The 20,189-nt window shown below is 49.7% G+C and overlaps 5 protein-coding genes across 8 annotated transcripts; 3 read left to right on the top strand and 2 right to left on the bottom strand.

Annotated features, from left to right (window-relative positions):
* Window positions 1-92: 92 nt before the first annotated feature.
* badb (BCL2 associated agonist of cell death b) lies at window positions 93-4,564 on the top strand. Of its 3 annotated transcripts, none has more exons than XM_019871350.1 (4): window positions 93-681; window positions 987-1,141; window positions 1,837-2,061; window positions 2,477-2,677. In XM_019871350.1, exons 2-4 carry the CDS (start codon window positions 995-997, stop codon window positions 2,660-2,662), a joined length of 558 nt encoding a protein of 185 aa, XP_019726909.1. In that variant the 5' UTR covers window positions 93-681; window positions 987-994; the 3' UTR covers window positions 2,663-2,677. The 3 variants fall into 3 exon arrangements, with proteins under 3 accessions (XP_019726909.1, XP_019726908.1, XP_019726910.1); XM_019871349.1 differs by having other exon boundaries at window positions 95-681; window positions 987-1,145; window positions 1,838-2,061; XM_019871351.1 differs by lacking the exon at window positions 2,477-2,677 and adding an exon at window positions 3,050-4,564 and having other exon boundaries at window positions 267-681; window positions 987-1,145; window positions 1,838-2,061.
* A 258-nt stretch (window positions 4,565-4,822) lies between these two features.
* On the bottom strand, window positions 4,823-9,005 carry LOC109516633 (uncharacterized oxidoreductase Mvan_2161). The gene is made up of 6 exons (XM_019871348.1): window positions 8,871-9,005; window positions 7,887-8,159; window positions 6,856-7,001; window positions 6,637-6,776; window positions 6,396-6,554; window positions 4,823-5,527 (listed from the first exon to the last, which is right to left on the bottom strand). The coding sequence occupies exons 2-6, from the start codon at window positions 8,135-8,137 to the stop codon at window positions 5,348-5,350; spliced, it is 876 nt and encodes a 291-aa protein (XP_019726907.1). The 5' UTR covers window positions 8,138-8,159; window positions 8,871-9,005; the 3' UTR covers window positions 4,823-5,347.
* A 1,266-nt stretch (window positions 9,006-10,271) lies between these two features.
* LOC109516619 (WW domain-binding protein 1) lies at window positions 10,272-15,004 on the top strand. Its single transcript, XM_019871325.1, has 5 exons — window positions 10,272-10,435; window positions 11,115-11,581; window positions 11,666-11,830; window positions 11,915-12,119; window positions 13,258-15,004. Exons 2-5 carry the CDS (start codon window positions 11,437-11,439, stop codon window positions 13,979-13,981), a joined length of 1,239 nt encoding a protein of 412 aa, XP_019726884.1. The 5' UTR covers window positions 10,272-10,435; window positions 11,115-11,436; the 3' UTR covers window positions 13,982-15,004.
* A 302-nt stretch (window positions 15,005-15,306) lies between these two features.
* Window positions 15,307-17,698, bottom strand: cyp17a2 (cytochrome P450, family 17, subfamily A, polypeptide 2). 2 transcript variants are annotated; one of them, XM_019871324.1, is made up of 9 exons: window positions 17,353-17,628; window positions 17,164-17,284; window positions 16,956-17,094; window positions 16,524-16,753; window positions 16,378-16,464; window positions 16,110-16,304; window positions 15,873-16,039; window positions 15,705-15,808; window positions 15,307-15,640 (listed from the first exon to the last, which is right to left on the bottom strand). In XM_019871324.1, the coding sequence occupies exons 1-9, from the start codon at window positions 17,550-17,552 to the stop codon at window positions 15,369-15,371; spliced, it is 1,515 nt and encodes a 504-aa protein (XP_019726883.1). In that variant the 5' UTR covers window positions 17,553-17,628; the 3' UTR covers window positions 15,307-15,368. The 2 variants fall into 2 exon arrangements, with proteins under 2 accessions (XP_019726883.1, XP_019726882.1); XM_019871323.1 differs by having other exon boundaries at window positions 16,956-17,284; window positions 17,353-17,698.
* Window positions 17,699-18,229: 531 nt separating this feature from the next.
* Window positions 18,230-19,821, top strand: LOC109516621 (early growth response protein 4-like). The gene is made up of 2 exons (XM_019871328.1): window positions 18,230-18,448; window positions 18,625-19,821. The coding sequence occupies exons 1-2, from the start codon at window positions 18,337-18,339 to the stop codon at window positions 19,521-19,523; spliced, it is 1,011 nt and encodes a 336-aa protein (XP_019726887.1). The 5' UTR covers window positions 18,230-18,336; the 3' UTR covers window positions 19,524-19,821.
* The last annotated feature ends 368 nt before the right edge of the window (window positions 19,822-20,189 follow it).

Here is a 20,189-nt window from a genome sequence, read left to right as displayed (position 1 = left end):
TACAGAACAGTTGACATAAAATAACAAAATAATATAACACAACACATAATACACGGACAGTCATGCAATCTTAACCACTTTCCCTGCATACGCGTTGTTGTTTGAAGCAGTTATAGATGAAAGAGGAGAGAATTACTATCTCGTTCCTGATGTGGAGGAGAGTGCGGTTGTTAATACAGTACTGTAGTTAAACTACAGTCGGAGTCTTTTTTTCTTGATATTTCATGCAGTGTTCTGATTGCCGCGTGGGACCGTGCTGCCCCCCACAGGTTAGTGTTGGTACTACGACGGACATCGTTGTCCATTTGGTGCGCTTCGCGGTATACATTCGAAACGCAGTAAAAACATACACGGGCACTTTTTTCCCTCGTCATGCGAGGGGTTTGTCCCATTTTAAAAAGTCACTTTTAATGTTCAAAATTGGGCTGTACCAAACGGCGATAAACAAACAAAAACCACAGGCTAGTCTGAGCTCGCAACAGTGACGTCAGTGCGCGGCCATTGGGTGAGCGGGCGGCTCCAACAAATTAGAGTGGGAAAAAAAAAAGGGAGAGAGATCGCAACAACAACAAGGACGACGACAACCCAGACCAAGACGACGACAGCTGCTCGATTGAGGGCCGCCGCAAAAGCCACATTTCAACTTTGGGCTCAGTCGCCTCTTCGCCAACCAGGAAACCGGTGAGGAAAAACCCCGCGCGGGCTTGTTTGGCTTCTTGCGAGTCGGCCCGCGGCAGCTTCCGCCCAGTCGCAACTTTCTTTTGTTCACTCCAAGAGAACGAGTCGGCGTTTAGGGCGCGTTTTCTGTCGATAAAACGCGTAACGACACATTTCGAGGTGCTCCTGATTGTCAGAACAACCTTCGGACCGGCTGGTCGAGAGCAGCTGTTGGGACTCTTGCTGTTGTTGTTGCCACTTTACAACTGCGTTCTTACCCCGAGCCAAACTCGCTCTCTCTCTCTCTTTTTGTTGGACTTATTCCCCAGATGTCACAATGGCCGCAAACTTCAGCATATCCGACAGCGAGTCCGAGCCCTCTGAGGAGGTAGAAGAAGGGGACGACGGCCAAGGAGCCGCTGAAAAAGAGCAGGAGCAGTGCCTCCGCCAAGGCCTCCGCCTCACCTTGCCGGAGCTCCCAATGGAAGGTGGGCCAACACGCCATTACACTTGAGGTGCCACCCTCAACATTATTTAGTTGCCCGGCTTCTCCTGGTTTTCATTCATGTCATTGGTCCTGAAGACAAGCCCGTTCATTCAAAGTCGGCCCAAAGCAAAACGTGTTTTTTTTTAATCATCCAGAAACCTACTCTTAACTTTTTGCATCAGTCTTCAAGAGAGCCTTGCGATGGCTTTACACAACACTCACATGTTCAAAGTCAGGTACAAACTTCTAACAAGTGCCCAGGGCTCAACCAACTGAAAATAGCTCAGCAGTGATGGGAAATTGTGATTTCCCCAGGAATGTTGTCGACGTGATCGTCTGAACGAATGCACGCGCTTGCAGAGACGTACAGAAGTGTTGGATGTTGATCGTTATCTGTTGCCTGCCACGGTGAATCTTTGGTGATATTGTTTGTGAGCGATCACTAGCATGATGTCCTCACATGAATATCAATAATTATGAATAACAAAGTTAATTTGCGATAATAACATTTTAGAATCCTGGACAAAATGTAACTTCAACTATTTATTAAGGCCTTTTGACTGTTAATTCTTTGCCCGAAGCCGGTTCTGATCCAAAGCGATATCAGTTGCCGCAAAGCGACCCGAGGACAGCGTTCATAAAGCGCCATTGGTGCCTACGCCCGTCTCTGACCTTTCGTGTACCCCTATCTAGCAATGTCGGGGCGGATCCGGCTCAACTCGGAGTCCCACGCTTTGGCAGTGTCCCGAGAGGAGGAGTTCCAGGCCAGGGTGGACGAGGAGGTCGGCACACCCACCGACGGGGCGCCGTTCCGGGGGCGCTCCAAGTCGGCTCCCCCCGTGCTATGGGCTGCGAAAAAGTACGGACGGCAGCTGCGGCGCATGAGCGACGAGTTCGATAGCCTGATGGACAAAGGGGTGAGAAGCGGCGGGGGGGCGGGTCATTAAATTGTAGCTTGGGGGCTTGTGTTTTTCAACAACAGAGGTTTTTTTTTTTTTCCTCTCAAATAGAGAGAGAGGATTTATACATTTTTTTTCCAGAGGAAAAAGCTTCTAATATCCAAATCACATTTTTGAATTTCAAGTCATACAACGCTTTGGAAAAAGTATGAGCTCTCACGCCTTCATGTTTCCCTTACAGTTTCATTTGACCTTCTCTACATGTTTATATTAATCCGAATACCATGTTTAGACTAGTGAGGGCGCCTAGAACATATTACTGTAAAGAACATTGTTGACTTGACCCCGCCTTGAATAGAATTACATTTTTTAAAGATTAAATACAAATGTTATGTACTTAAAAGTTAAATACAACTGAACTGTAATTCGGCAGTTCCTCTTTTGCACACCGTCCTTCCATCCATTTTCCGATCCGCTTATCCTCACAAGGGTCACGGGGGGTGCTGGAGCATATCCCAGCTGTCTTTGGGCAGTAGGCGGGGGACACCCTGAACCGGTTGCCAGCCAATCGCAGGGCACTCACAGACGAACAATCCTGCGCGCTCACGCTCGCACGTAGGGACCATTTTTGAGAGCGTTCAATCAGCCTGTCATGCCATGTTTTTGGAATGTGGGAGGAAACCGGAGTACCCGGAGAAAACCCACGCAGAACATGCAAACTCCACACAGGGAGGCCACAGCTAGAATTGAACCCGGTACCTCTGCACTGTGAGGTCGACGCGCTAACCACTGGACCACCCTCTTTTCCACACCTCTAAAGAAACGGGTATTAGTTATGGTCATGTTGCAACTTTTTTTTTTTTTTTTTCTGGAAAAGAGGTCACATTTTAGTTAGTCTGATTTTGGATTCTGAGAGGAAAACGTCCAGTTGTTGACTTCAACCCCTCATGGAATATCGCAGAGAAATGATGCACTTTTAACTTGTTGTGCAACTTTCTGGGTGCAGGAGTTGAAGTTCAAGAGCGCCGGCGGCACATCCAGGGCCATCCACCACTCCAAAACCTGGTGGAGCTACCTCTTCAGCCACCAGGAGACGGAGGGCGAGAACAACAACAACAACCACCACGACAACCATGCTAATCGTACTGAATAGCCTCTGACTGAGACTACGGAGAGGATGGAGGACTTGGGGGTTGGGGGGCAGGGCGGCGTCCTCCTCCGCTGGACTTTTGGTCTGGATTCTTTGAAGAGACGCAGTGATGCGGACTCAGGTGTCTTTTCTTCAACTACTTTACATCCAATTTTTGGCGATCTATTGTTGTAAACCGGGCAACCGGTGTATTTAACGCACGTGGTCCTTCCCACGCGACTCGCTCGTCTCGCGCCAACACTATGCAAACATACTGTAGACGGACAGGGCAGGTCGGTGAAAAACAAACAAGCGTTCCAGACAGCGCACCTGAAATCGGGCCGGTCCAACTCGTACCCTTTGCGCTGACGTGACTCAACAATCGGCGTCCTCGGATGCCGTGCAAAAACTTTTTTTTTTGGTCATTCCAGCAAAGGCCATGCCAGCGGCCTGACGCTTTTTGCCCGCTGCCGTGTGAAAATCAGTCAAGGAAAGAACAATCTTGTACACAGACAATCTCAATCCAATCTTTGGTCAAATGTCAGGGTTACGGAGAGGAAGTGACTTTTGAAAGCACAAATTCATAGGAGATGTTTTAAAAGATTTCTAACAGTGTAAATATTCTCGTGGCGTGGCGGCGATCGGAGCGTCTCGTGGTGTCGTCATGTCCTGTTTCACAATGTGTTTGCCTTCCATGACGTCGCGTTTGGTGTCACCGGAATGCGGTTGCGCGTGACTTTGAAGTGTTGGCGGGGACGCGCTCCCGTTTTGGCTCGCATCGTCGTATGTATGCTCTTCACGTGGCTTAACACTGGATCGATACACGTTTTTTTTTTTTTTTTTTGTTTTTACGGCCACTTGAAAATTGAGCTTGACCTCTCTGTGATCATTAAAATATGATAATCGGTGCGCTTGTTCCGTCTTTGGATGCTTTTATTGTAGATTCTCCAAATGGAAATTCAGACAATCTAACTGCCCACTTTATTATTATTATCATCATTATTATTTTTTGGACATCCAACCACGTGTTTAATTCAATCTTATCATCCCAGTTGTGTGATTATGAATAGACTGAAAATGATATCTAACCCCTCCAAGACCTTGTTAAAAGTTCTGGTTTTTAAATGTTGATTTATGATTATCATTATAATTTTTTTTATTAAGGAGTGATGCAACCATTACGTATGAAATGTTTCGGGAAAACAAGTGTTGAAAGAACTGCTGTCGGGGCAACCCTGTGGACCTGCGTTAAGCGTGCGCGCACGCTGCCGAACATCATCAACTGAATCTTGTCAAATGCCTTCAACTTGTGAACGCGACGCTGCGCGGTACCGCCTTAAACTTCAACACATGATGACGCCCAAGCCACACTTAAAAAAAAAAAAAAAAAAAGGATGAAACTTGGGCACGTGCAGTTTTGAATCGGTATTACTTGAATCTATGTGGAGAATATTTGAATTGTGCTTTTTTTTGGGAGGGGGAGATTTGTACATGCATTTTCTCTACAGCTGTGAAACTTCTTATCGTAGATGCTGTCCTGAATAAACAATACTTAGGACAAAAAAAAGTGACTTTTTTGGTTATATAAGAGATTCATATATGAGTCTGAACATTCACACCCTCAATTCAAATATTTGTTCCATGAAACTGTTCATTTCATGTGAAGTGTCTTTATTTTCCTTGATTGCAGTGCTGCTGTTGTCCAATCAGAGTTCAGCCTTTGCACGTTTCCGGGGCCAATCTAATCTGCACCGGGCCTTCACATCACTAGCAGAAAATGTTGGACCACCTAACTTGGGCCTCGGGGGCAGTTTCTTGCATCAATCATATTTCAGTTCAACTTCATTTCCGGGCCCTGATGACATCATCATTTTCCTGTCCTCTGATTGGTTGGTCGGAGTAAAACTTGTTCCAGGCAAGCTGGACGAGCAAATCTGTGGCGATATGCACATACGTTTGATCTTCAGCATCTCAGGTGAATATTCTGTATTTCATTCAAAGGGTTTATGTTTTTTTTTTGGTCATTTCAGATGATGCACAAGGCAGAGCTGCGCGTCGTTAATACTGCCTGTTGGTGTCGTATCGATGGCTTCTGATTGTAATTGTGATGTGATAGTGTTGCTGTTACAAGGGTAAGTTAAGTCTCCACTTTGAACCCGTCACTGGCAGTTGCCATCAAACTACTTGGGAGGGATTCCAGCAGAACCTCTGTCCTCGATTCAAAGCCGACAGTTTGCCCATGTCGCCGTCGCTCAGCGTGAAGTCAAAAATCCTGCAGTTCTCCCGAATCCGCTCCGGGTTGGACGACTTGGGGAGCACGGGGACGTCCTGCTGCACCGCCCAGCGCAGCAGCACCTGAAGGGAACAGAAAACACATCAAAAACTGGGGTCAGCAACTTCTTTTTTTAAAGTGAGAGCAACTTCTTGGCTAGTGATACTGTAATTGTGAAGGGCTACCAGTTACATACACGCTTCTGAAATAACACCTTGGCTGAAGTTACCTTTAATTACCGGTATATATTATTAACCCTTCCGTGCAGCAATAATGATAACATGAGAAGCTGTCCACTGTGGTGACCACTGTCCCTCCATCCATCCATTGTCCGATCCACTTATCCTCACAAGGGTCGCGGGGGGTGCTGGAGCCTATCCCAGCCGTCTTCGGGCAGTAGGCGGGGGTCACCCTGAACCGGTTGCCAGCCAATCACAGGGCATACAGAGACGAACAACCATCCACCCTCACACCCACACCTAGGGACAATTTCGAGTGTTCAATTACCCTGCCATGCATGTTTTTGGAATGTGGGAGGAAACCGAAGTACCCGGAGAAAACCCACGCAGGCCCGGGGAGAACATACAAACTCCAAACAGGAGGGCTTGGAGCCGGGATTGAACCCACGACTTCTGCACTGTGAGGTCGAGGCGCGGACCACCGGACCACCCTTCTTGGTACAGTAATGTGATTTTTAAGATTAAAACCTCAGCTTTTGTATTTTTATGACTATATTTTCATGTTGCCCACTATGAAGGTATATGATCACATTCAAAGGAAATCACAATGTCCCGTCACTAGTGAGCTAGGTTATAGTGCAATTTTTGGGTTCATCCTGAAATGTCACCAAAAACCAAATTCCCCTACGTTTTTGGGAGAGGTTTAAATGTTAGTGTTTTTTTTTTTTTTTTCTCAATAAAGAAAAGCCATATTTGCAAATGAGCCGTTTACCTGAGCAGGCGTGCGCTGGCAGGACTCGGCCACTTGGAGCACTTGCGGTTCTGTAAGGAGCTCCCCCCTCCCCAGGGAACTGTAGGCCTGGAAGCACACGCCGAACTCCTGGCACACGCGCCTCAGCTCAGCCTGGCATTCAAATGGGTGGAACTCCACCTGAAGGGGGCGGGGGGGGGGGAGTCAATGTCAAGACACAAATGCGGTGGTCGATATAGACAATGGACATCCTTCTCCATACCTGCAGCACCGCGGGCCGGACCTTACAGCTGCCCATGAGCTCTCTCATGTGTGACGGCGTGTAGTTGGACACCCCGATGGCCTTGAGTTTCCCTCGGGCGTGCAGTTCCTCCAGCGCGGCCCAACTCTGAGCTCTGTTGCCTGCTGGCACCACCTTCATTAGCGCCACGTCTTGAGAACAACTGAAGAGAAAGTCTGACACAAATCCATCTATACGTGCCTGGGTTGCGCTGGTCAGTCACATCCAGGCCGCGAGTCCCGGGCCAGTGGATCAGGTAGAGGTCGATGTAATCCATCCCAAGGTTGGACAGGCTGTGGAGGGCTCCTTCCATAGCCCCTTCTCCTTGATCTTTGGGGCCCAGTTTACTGCAGGGAGCAGAAAGAATGCGTCATCAACATTTGCCAGTCCGGTGGGACTTTGAGGTATTCAAACTACTCATACTCAGATACTTTTGTCAAAAACAAAAAGAAGACTCTTGAAACTGGCAAATGGAGACTTGCAGAATCAACTCCTTAACTTAGAGCGGATATCAAGTCTACACACCCCGCGGTTCACATCATGGGAAATAAACAAATGGAAGCCAGATAAATCATGCTGTGATAACTCAATCGCTCCATCCATTTTCTGATCCGTTTTTAAGGGTCGCGGAGCACGCTGAAGCCTATCCCAGCCGTTTTCAGGCAGTAGCCGGGGGACACCCTGAACTGGTTGCCAGCCAATCACAGGCCACACAGAGACGAACAACTGTGAGGTCGACGCGCTAACCACTCGACCACCAGGCTACCCGTAATTACTTTATGCCTTCGAAATTCTTTTGTAGCCTACTCATGACGAATGATCAATAACTGGTACTGCGTTGTTTTGTAAATAAGTGAATTGCAACTGTTGGTTAAATTGCACAAGAAGTGACTCCAGCTTGTCTGCTGCTCAAGAACAAATACAAAAGGTGTGAAGCTGACTTGTTTCAGGTATTGTCAATCAGAACATTTTCATTTTTTTCTAGAATAGCAGCGGGTCTTGTGCTGTAAGATGTGACCACAAAAAATGTCGAGAAAAGCCTACCGGAACATCTGAACTTTATTTGAGGTTATCAGAGGCACTTTAAATGGTGGCAAGTGTGTGCTGACTCTCATTGAACATGAGTTTGAATGTGACTGGAACACATTCACATTTCCAATTATAAGAGGGTGTGAACACTTGTTTGCAACACGCACACGCCCACACACACACACACACACACTCAAACACACCTGGTGATGAATACATCCTCTCTGGTCAGGTCGTATTTTGGCAGGAGACTTTTGAGGGCGCGACCCAGGTCGGCTTCATTCCCGTACACGGCGGCGCTGTCGAAGGCCCGGTAGCCCGCGGCCAGGGACGCGTCCACAGCTTGGAGCACGTCCTCCCAACCCCACAATTTGTACATGCCCAAACCCAAAAGGGGCATTCTAACCCCATTGTTGAGGAGGACGGATGGTGCAGTGGAGGCTGAGGAGGACATCTTTGTCTGTGGAGCTAATGTTCTGCAGGCAAGGAGGAGAGTTATGCCAGGAATTTATGAAAGTCTCACTGTGTGCACTGACTGACCGAGTGAGGCGATGGCCCACTCGTCTCATGACAAAACTCTGTAACAAGTGGAGCTGTGTAGTAAGCCGCCACATTAACACTGCCTTTCACAATAAGCATTCTTACATAAATCCATAACACAAAAGAACAAGCTCCCGTCAAATTCGAGAACCTTCTCTGACGAAACATATCAAATGAGCTTGCGAAATCAAATCTATCAGTATTGACTTCATCCATTAATTTCCAACACCGCTTATCCTGAGCAGGGTCGCAGGGAGTCGCTGGAGCCTATCCCAGCTGACTTCAGGCGGAAGGCAGACTACACCCTGAACTGATCTGCAGTCAGTCGCAGGGCACGTACAGAGACAAACAACCATTCACACCCACATACACGACCATCAGCGACTCAATATTGATTTCTTTTAACTATTTTTACATCTTTTAACTATTTTTACATTCTACTTTTTCACTCCAATACACGTTTAACTAAGATCCATAAACTTCAGTTCTAGTGAGAGTAGTGATAAAGAGGAGGGAGCCTGGTGCAGCACATTACTCAAGTAAATGTACTGTACTTGGTTACTCTATCCACCACTGACAGTGACACGAACCGCTTGTCCAGCACTCTATAGACGTCACATTGATGTGTTAGTGAAACGTTATCTCACCTGTCCAGGCCTTTCTGCTGCGTTCTTTGTTATAAAAGGCTGCAAGGAGGAAGTAAGAGGAAGAAAAGAAAGTTGGAGCCGATAAACATGCACTGGGCAAGGGTTGGCTCAATCATAGACGCTCGTAGTTTATCTAGGTGCGACTTCAAAATATACGTCGGCATTGCCGCCATATTGGATGTGTCAAAAAGGAGCGAGGAGTGTCGAAGCACCTCCATTTTAGGTGCTTACAAGGTTTTGTATTTTTGTAATGTTTGTACGAGTATTAATTTACACCTATCAACATATGTAACATTGTTGCCGTGATGGTAAATATTGAAAGAGAAATAGAAAAATAAGTTTTTTTTCATCAAATTAAAAGTGGCAAACGTTATTTTAGTACTCATATTTCTAAAATACAGCTACCGTAGTATGTGTGCGTGCGTGTGCGTGTGCGTGTGCGTGTGTGCGTGTGCGTGTGCTTGCGTATGCACGAGTGGCTGAGTGACAGCCACGAGTTGTGTACTTTCTGTCTTGTAACAGTTCCCGGGAATAATCACGGAAATCAAATCACACAGGTTAATGGAACACTAAATTGTCCCTCGGCGTGAGTGTGAGCGCGAATGGTCGTTTGTCTACGTGTGCCCTGCGATTGGCTGGCAACCAGTTCAGGGTGTACGCGGCCTACTGCCCCAAGACCCTTGTGGGGAAAAGCAGATCAGAAAAGGGATGGATGGATTCAATTCAAATAAATCTAACACTGTTGATTGTAATACAGATTAATTTATTGCTTGTGTTTGTTAAAAAAGCACACACATGGGAAAAGGACATTGAAGAAACAATCGTATATTCATGTAACCGCAATATTTTCCCAATTAGTTTATTTTTCAACATCGTTCAGTCCTAGTAAGCCGGAAATGGGTGCAAGATTGTGCAGTGCTTTCTTTGCCTTGTTGCTAAGGGAAGAGGCCTTCCGCACACGATGTACTGTAATTGGCCAGGAGCCTGCCTCATAAGCCAATCAGAGTCCAGCGATTCCTCCGGCAGGTGAAATCAACAGCAATTAGTCATGATGATAATACAAAATAAATAACCCGATCAAAATCCTCTACGTTTTGAATGAAGTGATAAATCAGATGCTATAACCCCGCTTGCTGTTTTTCGCCGCTGTTTACAACAAAACATGTTGAACAATGTCAAGTCCAAGTGATGTTACTGCGCTTGCTACTTTTCAAAATAAGTGCTCTTGCTGGAAGAAATGTTCATGTTGTCGTACCGTTGTGTGGTGTCATGTTTGCTCACTCATCATCAAACATAATCCTAAAAGTCAAATACGGCAAAAGAGACGCAGCTTTGTTATCCTCTGACCATCGCGTTCAAAAAGTCCGCAGACATAGCTTTTGTTTCGAAAGTGCACCGGACGTAAGCGGCGCAGTACGGCGAGGTGTACGTGCGACCGGAGCTGATGGCGGCGGGGCTGGCGGAGGGTCTCACCGAGGAGGCGGGGAAGGCTCCAGGCAGAGCGAGGAGGCCCCGGCGGTACCGACACACCGAACCAGAAGCCCACAGCGAGGACGGATGGAGCGGTACGCGTCTTGTTTATCTTATATGTGGGCACAACGTGTGTTTGTTTGGATGTGGCGTTCATGGACCCCACACGCCATCATGTCTTGGTTGTTTTGCACTGAGTCGAGTGTGAACGCGATAAAGCTGCGAGCTGCCTCCTGTCATGACTTCTTCGAAGGTCAGGGGGCGCTAGTGAGTCTTTGCGCCTTCAGTTGTCATGGCAACTGCAGCAAACGAACACGTGACCGCCAGAGGCAAAATTAACACGGACTGTATGCTACTAAAATAGTTACAAAGAAGCTCGAAGGAGGAGCACTACAATTTTCTAACCTTTACAGAGCCAAGGCACATATCGTAGACTGGAAAGAAAATGTCACACCTTTAGCAACATCACAAAGATATATCTCGAAATAATGATGATGTCTTGTCTCAATTTACTCACAAATGTAATTTCAAACACTCTTCTGAATCTTCATCATCCTGCTTACAAGTTGACATCATGAGACAGAGATGACACTACCAATGATCACAAATGTGCAAAAAGTACTGAAACGTTCAACAGTCATCTACATTCAAAGGTGTAGAGAAGATCCAATGAAGTTCACCTGTAAATGTAAAAGGAAACATAAAGACGTGACAGCTATGCCAAAAAACTGGCAAATACTTTTTCAGAGCATCGTATGTCTTGTGTCTCTGCAGGTGGGATCTCCTCTGGGCTGTCATCTTGTCTCCTCCAGCAGTCGTGTCCCCCTGTATGGCGCTTGAAGAATTTTGCCTGTTAGCGTAACTTGTGACCTCTGTGTTGTCAAAACGCGAACAAGCTGACAACTCAAGACAATTCTCCTCACAGTTAGCACTAGCAATAAGATAGCTGAGTGCTGGGGTCGTAGGGTCAGAATTGACTTGTAGTAATAATCATGGAACGACAAGGATCAGCCAGCAAGTTCAGTGGCTAGCAGGTGGTTAGCACAAGCAGCTAACGGTGGCGCGGGACTAGGGAAGTGGGCGGAGCAGGGGTGCGATGGAGTACCACTCTGGTGGCAGCCTGCCCCTGCTGGGGAGACCGCGCTACTGCCCTGGCACCAACGCTAACGGCGGCTACCTGTGCGAGACGGGACACTGCTGCGGTGAGACAGGCTGCTGCACGTACTACTACGAGCTGTGGTGTGAGTTTTCTGAATCACTCCCTTTGCACCAGTGGCCTATGGAGGGACTTTGTATCTATCTTGTGATGATGATGTCACGTTCAGGGTTCTGGCTCCTGTGGACGGCCCTCATCATGTTCAGCTGCTGTTGCGCGTACCGTCACCGGCGAGCCAAAGTGCAAGCGCAGCAGCAGCAGCGGCGCCAGCGAGAGATCAGCCTGCTGGCCTACCGGGGTACCGCCTCCTACCCGTCCTCCATGTTGGACCTCAGTAAGTCGTTCGCAACTCGTGTGCCTCAGAAGGAGGAGATGCACCTCCGCTGCGGATGTTGACATGTGTGTGACCTGCGTGCAGGTTTCCTGGCATCGCTCAAGCTGCCGTCGTACGAGGAGGTGGCGGCGCAGCCCTCCACGCCGCCGCCCCCCTACAACTCCGTTTTTACGGCGCCGCGCTACCCGCAACCCCCCCGCACTGCCGACCCCCACCTGCTCATGCAGCACGACCCGCTGCTGCACCGCCCGCTCAGCGACGGCCCCTCCTCTCTCAGCTCAGACAACAGGTGCGTAGCCGTGAGCTTTGTCTCCGTTCCACCAATCGAATGGTGCACAGCAGTCACATGACAACACAGAAGATCTCGGGACCCTCACACAGAAGCAACATTTTCAAAGTAAAACCTGGTGAAAACGAGAAAAAAAGAATGGCGAGGTAATCTCTGTCTGGAGAGCCTATTGTGCCGTTTCATGAGTGTCAACAAAGCTCATTTAAGACAGATACCAATTACCATATCAATACCTGAAGTACTTTTGATATAGAAAATTCCGATACCTTTTTTGTGAACGAAGAGCTTTATTTCTGACGCAGATGATGATTTGCCAATGTGTCTGACGTAGTAAAGCACCAGTTACTGCATTGGAGGACTTACTCAATGTCAGATTTTTTTTTTTTCCCTTAAGTATTGGTGGCTGGTATTGTCAACCTCCATGAGTACCCGATACATGTACCTTAAAATATCGGCCAAATAACTATACTTGGTATTGGTACTTGCCCATCCCTACTTGTGGCAGAATTTGACTTCATTTGTAAAGATTGCCTTTATTTGTGTTCCATTTAAAGTGACATTGTTGGGCAATATCCGAATTTGCACATTCCCATTTTATATGGTTTGATTAAAAAAAAAAAAAAAAAAGCCAGAAATTACTCGCCAGTTATTACAGTAGTACTCCTGTGGTTTTTGCTGAATACTTAAGTAATTATTTGGAGGATTACATCTTACACTTACTTGAGTCCTGTTATGCTAAATTATGAGTACTGCCATTTGAGTAGAGGTTGTGGCTACTCAACCCACCGCTGCCTATTTGCTTTGTCGCTTTGGCTTCCCTGTCCACGTGTCGATAAAATCCAACATGTCATATGTTGTTGCTGTTTCTTTTGTCATTTTTGTTCTGTCCAAGTGGATTTCCAAGAAATATCCATCATAACACAGATAGCCGCACAGGGAGTGTATTGTTTTGTTGCGGCTTAAAAAGGCATCCGGATCCACCGTACTGCATTACCGAGTCACCGAAGAGGACGGCTTAAAACAACAAACCTGCTATTTTTCTTTCCTGCCGGATCCACCGTACTGCATTACCGAGTCACCGAAGGACGGCTTAAAACAACAAACCTGCTCTTTTTCTTTCCTCTTTTTTTTCCTGCAGCTCCAGCTGCTCCTGTGACTCCTGCTGCCCCTCCTCTCTGTGTAGCTCCTCCCCCTCTGCGCCCCTGACCTATGAAACGGACACAAGTCACGCCTCCACGCCCAGCGAGGTGGCAGCCCTCCCCTTCGATGTCGCCATAGAAACCCCCCCACAGGCTCCTCTCTCCCCTGCCCCCGACACCACACCTGCCCTCGCCGACACGGCCACCGCCTCAAAAACCAGCTCGCCGCTGCCCACCAGTCCTCCCGCTAACCCCGTCCCAACTCCACTCGTGGACCCGGATTCCGCCCCCGAGAAGTCGGGGTCGGCTGGGTCCAGCGGGTGCACGGCCCCCTCTGCCCTGGCCCCTCCCTCCACCTCTTTCCTCCTGGACGCACCACTACCGACCCGGCCCGCTCAGGCCCCACCCAAGCAGACGCTCTTCTCGCCGTGCGTGGATGTCTTTCCAGCAGAGCCGGAGGAGGAGGCGAACGAAGACGACGTAGACGCCGACGAGAGCCAGTACCGTCACCGAAGACTGACCGGCGACTCGGGCATCGAGGTGTGCCGCTGCCGTGTCCAGGGCCAGGAGGCGCAGGAGGAGGATGCCGAGCCAGAGAGCGGCAGTGAGGGAAAGAACTCTGATCTCCACGACAGCGTGGACTGTCCCTCCAAGTGCGCCGCCACACCTTGCCACCCCCGCGAGGAGGCGGGCGATGTCGTGATCGTCGTGGAGACAGCGTGATGGACAGATGCGGTCGTCATTGCAGATGATTGACAGGCCTGCCTTGAGCTCCCAATAGACGGAACGCTCCAGCCATCCATTTTCATTTCAAATGTAGACACTTCCCTTTTGAGGAGTAGACACTTCCTCTTTGACATGGACATCACCTGATTGACACGGCAACTTCCTGATTGGACAGAGGGGCGTCGTGTTTGACACAGATGCGTTCTGATTGGACCTGTGTTTTTCCATTTGGCCTTTTACTTACATATCCTAATTAGAAGTGGCTCCACGTCATTGGACAATTCATGTTTGGATGTGGAGATGTTCTATGTGACATGGATGCGTCCTAATTGGACATGGGTTTTTGCCGTGTTGGACAAGTCCACTTCCAACTGGACTTGGACACTTCCAGAAGGGACATGGACATTTTGAAGGTTGACACATCCTGTTTGACGTGTACACTGAGGAATCTGAACTTGCACTACCTGATAGGACACGGATACTTCCTGTTGAATGTCAACGCATACTCCTGACGTATGCTCATGGACACTTTCTGTTTGGACGTGGAGAACTCCGGATTGTACCTCTACACTTCCTGATTGGAAATGTCCACTTCCTGATAGGTCATATACAACTTCTGATTGGTCATGCACACTTCCTCAACGGACTTTGACACTTCCTGATTTGACATGAACTCTTACTTATTGGAAATGGACACTTCATGTTGTACCGTTGACTTGACAGACAGGTGAGTGGAAGATGAGGCTCCACTCCATCCCTCCTTTGTGTGCTAGATGTGGTGCTTTTCTTCTTTAGCTGAGGGACTGCAGCTGCAGAGCACCCTCTGTGGTGGATTACTGTTACTACAGCTAGCCAAGTTTGTAGCTCTTCTTCTTCTTCTTGCTCCTTTTGTCGCTTTTGACTGTAGTCACAACACCCAAGTTGAATGTAAGTACGTCAACACAGTGCTTGCCAGATGCTAACTACCTAGGAGCTCAGCGCTAATCACCAGTAGCGCCCAGTTTGTCACCTTAAAAAAAATTATGGTTGCAAGCAAGAGGTTTTAAAGAGGCACTTAATTTTTGTAAAGCCATTAAAACTGATGTGTTGGGGTGTGGTGGTAGGGGGAGGTGGCTTCTAAATTGCAGTACATTACTTGCGTCTGGTTTACAACTTTTACGCGTCGACGGGTTTAGTTTTTCTCTGCTCGTCGTTACTTCCTGTTTGTGTCGTGATGAGGCGTTAATGAGGCCAAGTCTTCTAATTCCGATGATCTTGAATATGTGTTTTGGTGTGTGAGCTGTGCTAAATAAACGGATCACGTGTACAACGCTATTGTTTATTGAAGCACTGTCATTTCGGATCATGAATGAAAAAAAAAGATGACATTTTCATAAGCAATTGGTTAGTTAACGTGAGTGCTAACTTCCCACCCCGCCCTTGGCCTGACGGCAACCTTATAAGGCAGTGGCTGCAATACTACGCCGAGACGACCCTGCAGGTTGGGAGGAGTAGCCCCGCCCGGCAGCATAAAGCTCATTCGCTGGAGCATGGAGGACAAGAAGAGGAAGAGCTCCATCCTAGCGAGCGATTCGCCCACACAGATGCGAGGCCCCGCCCCAAACGGCAGGAAGCAGGAGGGTGTGACTCTCTGACCCTGGTCATCAAGGAAGCGATCTGGAAACGTTTTATGACAAGGTTCACTTTTTGATCCCCTATTTGGCGTGCTGGGCCGGGTTACCTGGCTTGAACAGATCCGGTTGGTCCCAGTGGTCGGGGTCGTGATGGATGGCCCACATGTTGACCAACACGCGAGTCCCACGGCAGATGGCGTGACCTCCGATGCTGTGGTGAGAAACTGATGTTAGCCCACACGTGCACACTACGCCCTTGATTTTTTTTAGTGTACCTGCTGTCCGACATGGCGATGTGCGGAATCAGCACCGGGCTCACCGGCCGGATCCGCATCCCCTCGTTGATGATGCTATCCAGATACGGGAGCCTCCCGCGGTCCGCCGCACGCACAGCTCGTTCGCCCACTTCCTCATCGAGTTCCCTCTGTGCTTTTTCCTGGACCTGCAGGAGGTGCCTCGCATCTTCAGTCATCAAATGTGGTGTCTGACTGAAAACGCGTGTCAGCCTCCACCTCGGGATGGTGCAGTAGATAGGCCAGGACCCAAAGCAGCGTGGTGGATGTCGTCTCCACACCTGCGCCGAAGGCCTCCGCCGCCGTCATCAGCACATGGTCGTCTGTGATCACCGTCCCGTCGGGCCCGGGTGACCCTTGACCCTTCAGCAAGGCGTCCAGGAGATCTCGCGGGTCACCTTCGCTCAGCGTCGCCTGGAGGCGAGACTTTGCTCAGTGGCAGGTTGCCACCAAGGAGAAGCCGATGCCTTCTCCTCACATCTTTCACCTTGTGTTCGTGCAGTTTTTGTGTGAGGAGGCAGTCTCGTACGCGGATGCACGCCCGTAGCTTGCTTAGCGACTCGTTGGGGAACACCTGAGTAGCAGCAGAAGCTTGTGAGGTGGGGGGAGTTACACCAATCGGTAGTCTTGTACCTTCATCCAGGAGAAGATGTCGACCAGTCCTCCCCTGGTGATAGTCTGCACAATGCCGTCATTGTAGCGCATCACCTCCTGCAGCTCTCCGTCGCCATGTTTGTAGGTGGTGCCGAACACCAGCGTGCACACCACATTGGTGACGGCCGTGGTTACTGCGAGTGACGGGTCAAAGCCCCGCCCATTGCTGGACAGCAGCTCTGCGCACAAACCGTCCACCTCGGACAGAACTGACAAAATGTCATCGCCGTAAGCCAGGAGGCCCGTGGAACCTCAGATCACAAACGTAACTTGTTCCAAAACATGTTTTCATCATTAAAATGAACGGAAAAAGACTTACTCTGTTCTCAGTTACACAACCAAAGCAATATTTGTCTGAAAATTTTGCTCATGAACGGGTGCATTCGTGATCCGAGGTTCCACTCGACCTACCGATATCCTGCAGGCGGCTGCTTCCTTCTCCGAACAGAGCGAAGGACGAGTGCACCAGGCGGCGATGCAGCTTCCACAGCGGCGAGTAGTCCGAGAAGGCAATGTCTTTCCCGCCACGGGTCAGCAGATCGGTGGTCACCTGCTGGACGTAACGACAGTTGACGTGTGGCACAAAAAGGACGCCCTCAACGGCTTCACGGAGCATCACCATGCTGGGTCGCCCGGCGAAGTCTCGCCCTCGCTGCAGCAAAACTTCTCTGGCATGGTCGTGGTCGTTGACCACCACGGTGCGATGCGGCCCCAGGTAGAGCTCGAACAACGGCCCGTACCTGGTACACATGCACAAGCTTTAGTGAGCCGCTTGAGTCCGTGCCGGTCCACAGGTTCAAGGTCTCACTTTCGCCCAAACTTCATGAAGAGCAGGTGTGGGGGTGTGGTCCCCGTCATCCAAGGCAGACTGCCCACGACGGGCAGCCGGGGCAGGCCGGGCATCCCGCTGGAGCGCTGACCAAGCGCCGCCAGGATGGCGAGCGCGGCGAGGACGAGGAGGACCGTGAGGAGCGGCGAGACGGTCACGGGAAAAACATAGGTCGCCATGGCGAGGAAATGAAGACAAAGGCCGAGTGGCTCGTCTTTTAAAGTCTGACGGCTGGAGAGACCTTGCGCCGGTTGGAGGCCGCGTACATGTGTTTGTCTGCGTCAGGCGACCTTGCTGATATCACGGTGCATACCAATCCAAAGCAGGACCAATGTTGATCATTGGATGCCATGATAAACACACCCCAGGGCTCAGATTGGTTGCCATTGAAACGCCAGCCACTAGGGGGGGGCTGCCGAGCATGTTGGCATCTTTGATTTTTCAACTTGTGTGAATGTCCTCCTGTCGCCATGGAAACCACATCCCATCCTCTGCGGCAAAACTGAATGTTGTGTGTTTGTCCGACGCTGTTGTTGTTTACACCCAACATGCGGATTTTCATTCAAACAGGTGTCGGCATGGAAGCAACACCACACACACACACACACACACACACACACACACACACACACTTGGTGGATGTGACTGCAGCGGGTGTGAGATGCGCTGCCGCAGTGAGGAAAGCCCGCCGCTCCTTTTATGGCGTGGGGATGCCCGCCGTCACCGCAGGAAGTCGGCCATGTTTGGGCATTCTTGACATGCACGGTGGGGGGAATCCCTCGCGCCGCTCTCCGCCAATGAGGCAGTGCCAGCATTGCCACGGAAACGGAGGGTATAAAAGGGCCGGCGAGCACAGGATCTCGGCATCCTCGGCACCGAGTGAGCGCAGCGACCCAAACTCCGGACGCATCATCCCGCCCGAAAAACCGGACAGACGGAATTCCCACCTCTCTTTTGACCGCCATGCTTGCCGAGCGTCACTGCAGCTTCCTGTCCGACTTTGAGGATGCGTGCAGCGCTTGGGTGAACAGCGTGGAGTCTAACCACTGCGATGTCAATGAAACCGACCTAACAGGTGAGTTGTCGAAGCATCATCATCGTCATCATCATCATCATCATCATCATCATCATCATCATCATCATCATCATCATCATCATTATCATCTTCTTGTTGCTTGCGTGCTGATGTCATCGTGCTGTTATGCAATAATAACAAATCCCCCCCTCCTCACTTCTTCTGTTGCTCTCCAGTTGTCTCGCCAGGAACTGACGCCTCCGACTCAGATTTCTTCTCTGACTTCAGCGACTCGGACTCGCTCTCACCCTCCCTCGACTTCAGCGGCAGTTTCCTGGCTGAACCGACTGCACCAGCGACCGTGGGCCTGAGCAGCACAGCGGATGCCATCCTCAACATGATCACGGAGATTGTGGGAATCTGCACCGAAATGGAACAGCAGGGGGACACCGGTTCTCCTCCTTTGGCTACAGTCAAAAATGAGTCGTCCGGCTCCAGCTGTGGGGCCGACTACCTCGCAACACCGGCCGCTCCGGACTTCATTGAGGCTCTGCTGAGCCAAGACGGCGGCCAGGGTGAGATGAAGGCCTTGGGGGTCAAGCAGGAAGTGGTAGCGTCGGAGGACTGGCTGAAGAACTGGAATGTCGGCACTGAAGGAGACCATGTCAAAATGGAGGTGGACATCCCCTCCACCCTGGACCCCGACCTCCTATCGTCCCTCCTGCACGGCGCCTTCCCGACCGCGCACCTCAGCAGCGTGCCAACGGGCGCTAAAGTGTCCCGAAAGGGCCGGAGAGTTCTCGCCAAAAGCGGCGTGAAGGCCAAGGCGTTCCCGTGCTCCGTGGAGGGTTGTGAGCGACGCTTCTCACGCTCGGATGAACTCAACAGGCACGTGCGGGTCCACACAGGACAGAAACCCTTCCAGTGCGCTGTGTGTGCGAGGAGCTTCAGCCGTAGCGACCACCTGACCACGCACACGCGCACACACACGGGCGAGAAGCCCTTCTCTTGCGACGTGTGCGGCAAACGCTTTGCACGCAGCGATGAGAGAAAGCGGCACAGCCGCGTGCACGTCAAGCAGCAGCTGCGAGCGCAGATGATGGCCGCCTATTCGCTGGCTGTGAGCGCCGTGTGAGGGCGGCATCTTGCGGTGTGTGCCATGGCGGTGGGTTTGGCAAAAACTTCAGGTGTTCTGACAACACGCACGCGGGCCCAGCAGTTGCATGCTGGGAGTCAGACGCTTGGATGAGACCAATCAACTTTCCTGCATGAGGGTGAAAAGTGACGTGACCTCCATGTTTGTACGATAGCTCTATTTTTCTAGATGTTTCTATGACTTATCATGTGAATTTGACTTGGAGTGATGCATTTTGGGATATGTGCATAATGTCCCTGCTTGAGGATGCTTCAATAAAAAAAAGCAAGAAACTGCAGGATGAAATCCAATGTGCTTCCATATCAATATCATCATCAACTGTCAGTGTGTGTGTGTCTGCATGTGTGTGGGAACTGGGAAGTTAAAGTCGTCATGGCAACTGAAGTTGTGTGAGTCATCTCGACACTGTTCCATACACAAGGTCGCTGTGGCATCGGGGAGGCATCGCCATGGCGACAACGCATAACATCAAGGTCAGCCAATGGTGATTTTATAACAACAACAGTTAGTCATGTGATGCGGAAGGTCCTACAGGTAGCATCATCTTCGTCCAGAAGGGGGCCTGGAGTCAATCAAGTAATGCAACAACGTTCTGTAAAAAAAACAAAAAAAACGTGTGTTTTACATATACAGTATATATATATA

The sequence above is a fragment of the Hippocampus comes genome, unplaced genomic scaffold, assembly GCF_001891065.2.
Source record: "Hippocampus comes isolate QL1 unplaced genomic scaffold, H_comes_QL1_v1.1 scaffold83, whole genome shotgun sequence".
Classification (NCBI taxonomy): domain Eukaryota; kingdom Metazoa; phylum Chordata; class Actinopteri; order Syngnathiformes; family Syngnathidae; genus Hippocampus; species Hippocampus comes.
The sequence above is the reverse complement of the archived record's forward strand: the minus strand, read 5'-3'. Positions and strand labels throughout refer to the sequence as shown.